The following is a 9,573-nucleotide window of genomic DNA, read 5'->3' as shown; positions in this document are numbered from 1 at the left end:
GATGGGGAATTCCTTTTTGGCCTTGTGTGGTGTATCCCTACAAGTGGACTTGGAGCCATGACATCCATCTGACAGAGAAACCATCACTCCTGAAGTGATGCCCTTCAAGGTGTCAGGAAAATCATCGCAAAGCCCGTACAGAGACTTCCCCCAGGAGAATCCCACCCGGGGCTTGGTTTGTTTGTCGTGGCTCTTAAGTAAATAAAAACCTGATGATGGATCTTCAGAAAACGTAGGAAATCATCTCTGAGTGGAAAACTAATGTTTGCCTTTGTTTTCTCCTCTCCCAGGCTCACTGAACCTTCAGGGTACGTCACGGATGGGCCTGGGAATTACAAATACAAGACAAAATGCACCTGGCTCATTGAGGGAAGGTGAGTGCTGGGAACAGCCTGGGATTTCCTCTTTCCAAGGGTGGCTTTTAGGTGAGGTTTATCTGCATTAAGTATTTTTGTATCTCATGATTCTCTCTGGATATTCTTAAAGCTGGATGGGGAAGCACTTAGTTATTCACAGGAAATAAGTTTTTGGGGTGTTTTCGTGCAACTGAGGCCTCCAAACTGACTTGGGATTGAGAGGTTTGTGTTGAAACACAAGCAAAAATCAGTGTGTTTGTGTAAGCAGTGAAGGATTGGGAATTACTGAACTGATATCAGAGTGGACCATTCAGTGTTGGGATTCACCACACACAGGATTTTTTGGCAGTGTGAGGAAAAAAGAGGACACTCTCTGAAAGCCCCTCTTTATGAAAAATCAGTTTTTGGAGTGATCTTTTAAATCCTTCTTTACCCACTGGGCCAGGAGGAGTTCACAGGGACCACTGACCTGTTTCACAAAGCTTTCCTAAACTGGGAGCAGTCCCTCAGACCTCCCTTCCTGGATTTGATCCTTGTGATTTTTAGGAGCAGCACATTTGCTGCACGTCCTCTGTCACCTGATGGATCCCTGGAAGTGTCCAAGGCCAGGTTGGAGCACCCTGGGCTGGTGGAAGGTGTCCCTGCCCATTGGAGGGGTTGGAACTGGGTGGTCTTTAAGGTCCCTTTCCATCCAGACCATTCCATGACTCCACGTTTGGGAGGTCTGTCGACTGAGGCTTAGGGGAAATTGGTATTCCCTGAATCTACTTCAGCCATTTATTTGGGATGGGGAGGTTTAATTCCTAAGATACTCCCAAGATACTCCGAGCTGATGGCTGAGCTGCTCCAGAGAGCCATCCAGGACCCTGGAATTGGGAGCCAACCCACTCACCATTGACTGTGTAAAGGAGCCCAGTCCTTTAAGGTGGCTGAGATCAGAAGTTGGGTGCTTCAAGTGGCAACACCTTTTAATTTCCGTGGGTAAGAGGAACCCGACTGCAGAGAGCTGGCAATTACAAATAATAAAAAAAATGCTTCACAGGAAGGTTATCCCAGACAAAGCAGCACAGCCAGATGAACTTCTGGTTTTAAGGGATATTGTGGCTCATATTTTTTATCAGAAGTGAAGTTTTGCTGCCGAGTCCTCGATCATGTCACCAAAACTGCTCCTCCAGCCTCTATTGGCTGCTGCTGAGAGGTTTCCTAGAAAACCATCACTTTGTGGGGTTTAAAGTGAGATGTTTCATTGCTAGGGAGGCAAAAATGTTCCTCCCTGTTCCATGGGCAGGCTTTTAGGTTGGAATCCTTTTCCTGTTTGTCCCCCCCCTGTCGCTGTCAGAGGAGGGTGGTGAATGGAGAGGAGATAATGGTGCTGATTAGAGCAGCTGGAAAATGAAAATGCAGCCCTTTGAAAAGAGCCCCAAGCTCTGCTCTGCCAGGAGTGAGATTCCCAGGGCATCTGGACTTTGGGAAGCAGGGCCTGCAAAGCTGGGCAGCTCTTGAGTGCTGGCATTCCTGTGTTGGAGGGATTTGGGATTAGCAGGGGAAGGTGCAATCCAGCGTGCCACTGGAGGCACTGAGAGATTCAGTATGAAACAAGCCACCTTTTCCTTACTGTTCCCCTTTCCTTTCTGTGCAATTCCTGGCTCTTCCTGGCTGGCTGTGCCCTCATCCTGGGGATGTCCTTGAGGTGTCATCCCCATCCCTCCTCCCCCAGGTCCCTTTTCCCAGAAAAAAACACTCAGCTGATCCAAAGAAAAACCTGAATGGCCCAACCCCACCCAAATCCAGCTCAGTTTTCCATCATTTTATTCCCAAAAGGAATAATTCCATCATTTCATCATTCCATGATGTTGTTTCTCAAGGTTAAGTCGGGATGGAGTTTGGGAGAGCTCAGAGCGAGGTGTCACCCCAGCCCTCCTCCCTCAGGTCCCTCTTCCCATAAAACCACTCAGTTGATTCCCTCAAAACCACAAATAGCTCAAAAATCAGCCAAATCCTTTCAGTTTTCCATTGTTTTATTCCCAAAAGGAATAATTCCATTATTTCATCATTCCATGGTGTTGTTTTTCAGGGTTAAGTCAGGATGGAGTTTGGGAGAGCTCAGAGTGGGGTGTCACCCCCATCCCTCCTCCCTCAGGTCCCTTTTCCCATAAAAACACTCAGCTGATCCAAAGAAAACTCCACATGGCCCAAACCCCACCCAAATCTCAATTTTCCCTCATTTTATTCCCCAAAGGAATAATTCCATTACTCTCTAATTCCATGATGTTGCTTGTCAGGGTTAAGTGAGGGGATGGAGTTTGGGAGAGCTCAGTGGGGTGAATTGATCCCTCCTAAAATATCCCAATTTGTTCTTCCCCAGGAGTGTGAGCCTAGGCAGGTGAAATCCATGGAGCCTGATGATCCCAGGTGCCTGGGATGGTGCAGATGAGGGTGCACTAACGAGTTGCTGGCTGGAGCAAAAAGTCTCCTGCTTTTTGTTCCTGGTCTGACCCTTTATTTATTGCTGGACCGTTTCTTTCTGCTCCACAGGCTGTTCAGATGGAAGCCAACCCTATGACCCCTTAGTTTTGAGGCCATGGCTGCTCTTTGTACCTTTTTTGTTTTTAAAGCAGGACATTATCCACGAGTTCCACCCGCTGCTCTTATTCCAAAGGCCTGGAGCAGATCGTTGTGCCTATCAAAAACCAGAGAACAACTTGCAGAATAACTCCCCAAACTCCTTCCCAGCTCCTGTGGGAAGGAACGACTCTGGCGCAGTGAAAATTACTGATTTGTCCAATTAGGATGAGCGGGGATTTCACGTGGATCCGAGGGCTGTGCTGTTGGAGAGGCACTAATCACTTGGATCTGTCCTTTCAGCAGCTTCAGCCGTGGGTGGGAGCAAGCAGTGCTGACACAGATTCACCTCGATTTATTCATCTCGGGCCCAAGCACAGTGCAGTGCTGTTTCCACCCTCCTGGAGCTGAGCCCTCAATCAGGTGCTTGCTGGGGCTCCTCTGGGATGTTCTTTAGGTGCATCTTTGCTCGTTAACCGTGAAACAAGTGGTGCCTCATCACGGTGAGAAGCTCCACGTGGCACCCAGACATCAATCACCTCAGGCCATCATAACCCTCTCAGCCTGCAGAGAGCCCCTTGAACAAGGGAAGAGCTCTCCTTAATTCCCTGCTGGTGGAGAAAGGTTTAAGGACACTGCTTTCTGATCATGAAGAACCTGTTGCTTAATACCAGGGGAGCTGCACACCCCAAAAAATTAACCCCCAGAGTGTTTGATGCATCTGCATTTACACAGATCCCTCAGTTTTACTCTGCTTTAGAGCAGGGCATCCCACCAGGGGAGGAGCATTTTGCCCTGTGTGTGAGTTGGCTGATTACAAATCCTCTGTTGATTTACTTTTCTCTTCTTTGCAGGCCAAACACAATCCTCAGGCTTCGGTTCAATCACTTTGCCACGGAGTGCAGCTGGGACCACCTGTACGTGTACGATGGAGACTCCATTTACGCTCCCTTACTGGCAGCTTTCAGGTGAGTCCCCCTTGGTAAGGCCCTAAATGCTCTTTTTCATCTAAAACCTGACTTAAATGTGGTTTCCAGCAGTGCACATGTGTCCCAGGGATCCAAACACCCAACCCTGCCAGTGCAGCCAGTGTGTCCTTCTGGGCAGTTGTCAGCAGAATAAACAATTAAGGAGTTGTGGGTTTTTTTTGCTGTCACAATGAACATGTCACTGCTCTGTGGCATGGAAGTGTTAATGTTTTCATTCCCCAGATCCTGACTACTTGAGAGACAGAAAAAAAAAAACACAGCCTTGTCTTGTGCCTGGGCTGGAGGTGATTTGGAGTGCAGGGTCCTCCTGGGACAGGATCCCCAGGGAATGGTCACGGCCCCAAGGCTGCCAGAGGTCGAGGAATGTTTGGAAAAGGCTTTCAGGCACAGGGTGGGATTGTTGGGGTGTCTGGGCAGGGCCAGGGGTTGGACTGGGTGATCCTGGTGGGTCCCTTCCTGCTCAGGATATTCCATGAAAGGAGAAAACTGCTCCGTTGATGAGCTTTGACCATGATTTGTGAGTTAAGCTTGGAGCGTGTCAGTGCTGATGGAAGGGAGAAGCCAGTTCACATTGGACACATGAGGATCTCAGTGCACAGGTGGATATGGATACACAGGGATACATCTGGATCTCAGGATACAAATGTACAGGGATACACATGGATCTCAATATACAAATGTCTGTCTCTATGTACCTCAATATTTTAATGTTGAAACTATTTGTTACGTGTTCAGAAGCAACAGCAGAGGATCAGACAGCCTGGTGGAAACTTGGAATCCCAGAATGGTTTGGGTTGGAAGGGACCTTAAAGACCATCCAGTTCCACCCCCTGCCATGGGCAGGGACACCTTCCACCAGCCCAGGGTGCTCCAACCTGGCCTTGGACACTTCCAGGGATCCAGGGGCAGCCACAGCTTCTCTGCCCAACCTGTGCCAGGGCCTCCCCACCCTCCCAGCCAGCAATTCCTTCCCAATATCCCATCTCTCCCTGCCCTCTGGCAGTGGGAAGCCATTCCCTGTGTCCTGTCCTTCCATGCCCTTGTCAGATGTCCCTCTCCAGCACTTGACACATGTAAAAATATCCCTCCCTCCCATGGGTGACAGGAATTTGGCTCATCCCCGTGGTGACACTGGTTTGTGGCTGGTGGTGAACAACCAGCATTTCCCACCAGACCCCACCGTGACTGCTGCGTTCCTGAGCTTCAGTCCCACAGTGACACCACCACCACCACCTTATGCTTTTTATTCTTCTAGCTGAAATCAGGAAAATAATCCCAAGTTATCCATGGGAAAAGAACAAATGGCTCCCCTTGGGCTCTGCTTGTTCCAAGTGGCTGCGCAACCACGTCCAGAATTAACCTTCTGCTGGGCTCCCTGTGAAACGAAGGTCTAAAAATACTTGGTGTTTGTTCTGGAAAACCCTTGTAATCTCTAGGAGAGAAGATCAGCAGAGGAACAAAAAGTTGATTAAAATATCAGAGCCACCACCGTGTGGGGGGGTTGTTTTTGTGGTCTGAAGCTGCAGTTGCAGAGTCCTTTTGGAGCTTGGGGGATGAATTGTTGTGTCGTTCTCACCTCGTTTTCAAGAAGGAACAACCTTCCCTCCTCTTAAAACCTCCAAAAAACCCTGGAAGTGGCACCTGGAAGGGTATCCTGCACTGATTGATATGCGGGGAGAGGAGGAAATGTCATCTGGGCTCCTCATCATTCCGCTCTAATCGAGCCCGTTTTGAGTGTGCTGGTGTGAGAAGGTGAAACGATGATGATGATGATGATGATGATTTGTGCCCGCCAGTTCCTTGTGTGTTTTCCAAAAATTAATAGGCTTTTGAAAGGGAGGTTATAAGTGGTTCACAGCATTAACAATTACGGCTGAGACTGGAAAATCCTCTGTAAATCACCGGGAAGTCTGGGCCTGAGGACAGAGTGAGCTTAATACAATAACACTTTTGAGGGAGGGGGGGAGAAAAAAAAAATCAATTATTTTCTTTAATTGCTTCTTTAGATGACATTTGAATTTCATCTTCATTAGCACTGAGCTGTGGTGTTCAGTAATCCAAGTTCAGGAAATGGCAGATGCTTCTCGTTTTGATCAAGTGCCAGAAAAGCATCTGTTGAGAAATACCTTTCTCTGGTACGAAAATAAACGCACTAGAAATTTTTTTTTATTTTTTAAAGAGCAGCGTTCATATTTTATTAATTTTTGGGGGCTGTATTAAACTCATTATTCACTGTATTTCCTTCTCCATTATCTTTGCACCCAGCCAGGGGATTTGCAGGGTTGAGCTGGACACTGCGAACTTTCAGAGCTTGTTGATAAACACTATAAATTCCCCCCTCTTTAAACTCAGTTTTTGTTCCCTCCCTGGCTCTTTACAGCAGTTTCCCCTCAGTTTTTTCCCTGCTCTCATCTTGTTTTCTTGACCTTCTGATGCTCCTTTGTGTTTGTTCACAAGATGATATTTACCCTGCATAGAAGATGATCTTGGAAATCCTCAGCGCTGGACTGTGGGGAGGCTTTAGGTTTGGTTTTATCAATTTTTAACAGCAATAAATATTTGCATAATGCCAACATTTACACAGCCCAAGTGTCTGCACAGACTGAACTTCTCGTAGCCTGAGAGCCCCCCGGGGCTCTCTGGTCCTGCACATTAAGCTTTTTTATATTAAACAGGGTTAAAAATATCTGTGCTGGCTTGTGTTTGTCATCAGGGGCAAGATGAGACTGTGTCAACGTTGCAGCTTCAAAAATCTGCAGTAAAAGAGCGGGGAGGAAACAAATCCAGAAGAAACCTGAGTCAGATGAACTCCAGATCTGATTTAGACAAACTCCACTCAGCATCTGTGCACTCTGTTGGGTTTGCTGGTGACTCCACTCGGCGTTAAACATTTACCCGAGCAGCTTTTGCAGCTTTATTTTCATTTTGCACTGGTTGGGGGGTGGGTGTTTTCCTCCTCAAACCTGATGGTTCTTGTGCAAGACCTTTGGCCGAGGCGCGGGAGCTCCTGGTGGCTCCCATCAGGTGCCAGGGGGGTGGTCCTGGTGGCCTCCAGGTGAGCCCTTGTTCCCTCAGGAGGCAGGAGCAGCTCCCCTTCCCCAAATCTGAGCGTAGGGGTGAGTTGGGATGGAAGGCTCTGATCCCCTCTCTCAAAGCGGGTCCTTTGCTCGAGATTTTGCCCGAATTTCTGTTTAGGATGGAGATCTTGTTGACCCCGTGGGTCGGTGGTTCGGTGCTGAGCCGCCCTCATGTTAAAAAATGATAATAATTAATGAATCTAATACTGATGTCTAATTAGCATCTCCTTTATGGCTTTATTTCCTGAAAAGTCCATGTTTGGGAGTCATCTTGCTTCATTTCAGACAATAAATTTGAGATGTCTCCCTATTTTCTCCCCCTTCTTTTTATTTTTCACCACTGATTTATGGTTGGTCTCCTGTGACATCTATTTCTGGTTTATTTTTGCTCTTGCAGTTCCCAGTATAGGTGAGGAGCACGGACTGGTTTTCAGTAAGAGAGAAATGGTGTCATTTTGTGCACAGGCGTGTCCAGCTGGATCAGAGTATTTAAAAATTCGGATAATTGGTTTGCACTGGATTTTGAGAGACGGTGAAGCTGATTTTTCAGCACCACCCTCACCCTTCGACTCCTGTGCTCTGTATTTTCTGCCTTTCCTTTTGTGATTCCCACTTTTTCTTGTTTCCTTCTCAGCAGAGCTTCTCATGCCTTTGATCTCTGGCAGGTTGTGTCTCGGGAGGAAATGAGGAATCCACCCCATGATAGCCACAGAGCAAATCCAGGGAAAGTAACAGGAGATATCTTTTTTTTTTTAATAATTCTTTAGCCAATTTTTAAAAATAATTCTCATTTTTTTGATGGTGTAGGGCAGAGAACAGGGCTGTAGAGAAATTAAGTCTCCTGATCCTAATTGTGGCCTTCCAATACCTGCAGGTAGCCTCCAAAAAAGATGGAGAGGGACTATTTACAACAGCATGGAATGACAGGACAGGGGGGAATTGATTCCCACAGACAGAGAGAGCAGGTTTAGACTGGATATTGGGAAGGAATTGCTGGCTGGGATGGTGGGCAGAGAAGTTGTGGCTGCCCCTGGATCCCTGGAAGTGTCCAAGGCCAGGTTGGAGCACCCTGGGCTGGTGGAAGGTGGCACTGGCTGATCCTTAAGGTCCCTTCCAACCCAAACCATTCCGGGAATCCGTGACCCTGTGCCACTGTTATCACCGTGCCGCTGACTCCACGCATCCAGCTGACAGAAAACAGGAGGAATTCCATCAGGAAACAGGGCTTTGCCTTTCCCGGGGTGTCCCTGGGCAGGCGGGCTGAGTGGGAGTGTTTGTTTGCTTTGGAGTAGCGGCGCTTGCGAAATGTTTTGAAACCTTATGAAAGGAAATAAAAGCAGCGTGTTGTGAAACAGCCTAATCCTGGCCACAGCCAGAGCTGCTCAGGGAGTCTGGAGCAGAGTTTAAAAGGAAGTTTTGCATAATCCTTTATCATTCTGAGCCTGCCCCTTGGATTCTTTGTGGTGGCAGAAAGTGTCAGTTCTGTCCGTGCTGGTTTTGTTGGGTGTGGTGCTGATTTATTAATGGCTTTTGGAGGCTCAGCCTTTCAAGGATCTATCTGATCCTTAACCGTTGTGCCGAGTTCTCTCCGTGGCTTTTCCCTGAAAGGAATCCCAAACCCCCCCATCCCTGGAAGTTTTCAAGGTCGGGAGCAACCTGGTCTAGTGGGAGGTGGTCCCTGTTTTGTTGGGACAAGATGGTCTTAAATGGTCCTTTCCGACCCAAACCCTTCTGAGATGCTGCGATTAGTTTTCCTCGGGTTGTTTTCAGCTTGTGTGGGTGGGATAATTGTCCCTTCAGTTATTTACACCCCAGAAAAGCCTGGGAATAAGGGAGCAGTTGCGAGATGTGGCGAGAGCATCAGCTGTGGAGGTGCCTGCGTTGTTGCCAAACGAAATTGAGACTTCCACGAGCGAACAAATAATTGTCCTGTGGTCGTCCTTTTATTAGGAAAGATTATTGAGGGGGGATTTTTCTCTTCTCTCGCTGCTTTTATTCCTTACTGCCGTTATTCCCCCTCTCCAGGGCCTTCCAGTTATTTCGCCCTGCAATATCAGAGATAAGTGCTGAAGAAGAAACCAGAACAAAGGGTTGTTTTTTTTTTTTTTTTCTCCTCCCCGAGCTGCAGTTTTCCTTATCCTGAATTACACTCCGAATGTCTGTTTTCCTGTGGAGCAGAAGTGCCATCCCCGCAGTTCCCATTACAAAGGAACGTCACAAACCCAACCAGAAGTTGATTAGGCTTTGTGAGGTGATCTTTTGGGAGGGATAAACTTCAGATCGGGAGTGTTAAACGCGGGGAATGAAACAGGCACCTCTCGCCCGTCGAGAGAAAAGGGATTAATTTTGCGTTTTAATCCCGGAGGATTAAAGGAGGGCGGGGTTTGGAATCTTGCCTTCCTCGCAGGGAAACGTTTCTCGAGCTGGAGTTTTTCCAGCCAAAACGTGGGATCGGGTTCCAGCGATTTTTCGGGCACGTTGGTAAAATTAAGGACATTTTTATGTCCACAAATCAAGACCCGAATCAAAGACACAAATCAAAACCGTGCAGCTTACAGGTTGACCCTGCCGTGGGGGTAACGCCTCGTC

The 9,573-nt window shown here is 47.7% G+C and overlaps 1 protein-coding gene across 1 annotated transcript; it reads left to right on the top strand.

Annotated features, from left to right (window-relative positions):
* Positions 1 to 261: 261 nt before the first annotated feature.
* LOC114072087 (attractin-like) lies at positions 262 to 6,700 on the top strand. Its single transcript, XM_027910006.1, has 3 exons — positions 262 to 374; positions 3,773 to 3,886; positions 6,621 to 6,700. The coding sequence occupies exons 1-3, from the start codon at positions 262 to 264 to the stop codon at positions 6,667 to 6,669; spliced, it is 276 nt and encodes a 91-aa protein (XP_027765807.1). The 3' UTR covers positions 6,670 to 6,700.
* The last annotated feature ends 2,873 nt before the right edge of the window (positions 6,701 to 9,573 follow it).

The sequence above is a fragment of the Empidonax traillii genome, unplaced genomic scaffold, assembly GCF_003031625.1.
Source record: "Empidonax traillii isolate 1590-97213 ecotype Southwest subspecies unplaced genomic scaffold, ASM303162v1 scaffold2611:size20834, whole genome shotgun sequence".
NCBI classification, from domain to species: Eukaryota; Metazoa; Chordata; class Aves; order Passeriformes; family Tyrannidae; genus Empidonax; species Empidonax traillii.
The sequence above is the reverse complement of the archived record's forward strand: the minus strand, read 5'-3'. Positions and strand labels throughout refer to the sequence as shown.

Excerpts from the sequence above, each read along its gene's own strand:
- LOC114072087 (XM_027910006.1), top strand. The coding sequence starts at position 262 with ATGTTTGCCTTTGTTTTCTCCTCTCCCAGGCTCACTGAACCTTCAGGG. Across the intron at positions 375-3,772 it reads ACCTGGCTCATTGAGGGAAG|GCCAAACACAATCCTCAGGC; the intron begins GTGAGTGCTGGG and ends TCTTCTTTGCAG. Across the intron at positions 3,887-6,620 it reads CCCTTACTGGCAGCTTTCAG|GGGCAAGATGAGACTGTGTC; the intron begins GTGAGTCCCCCT and ends GTTTGTCATCAG.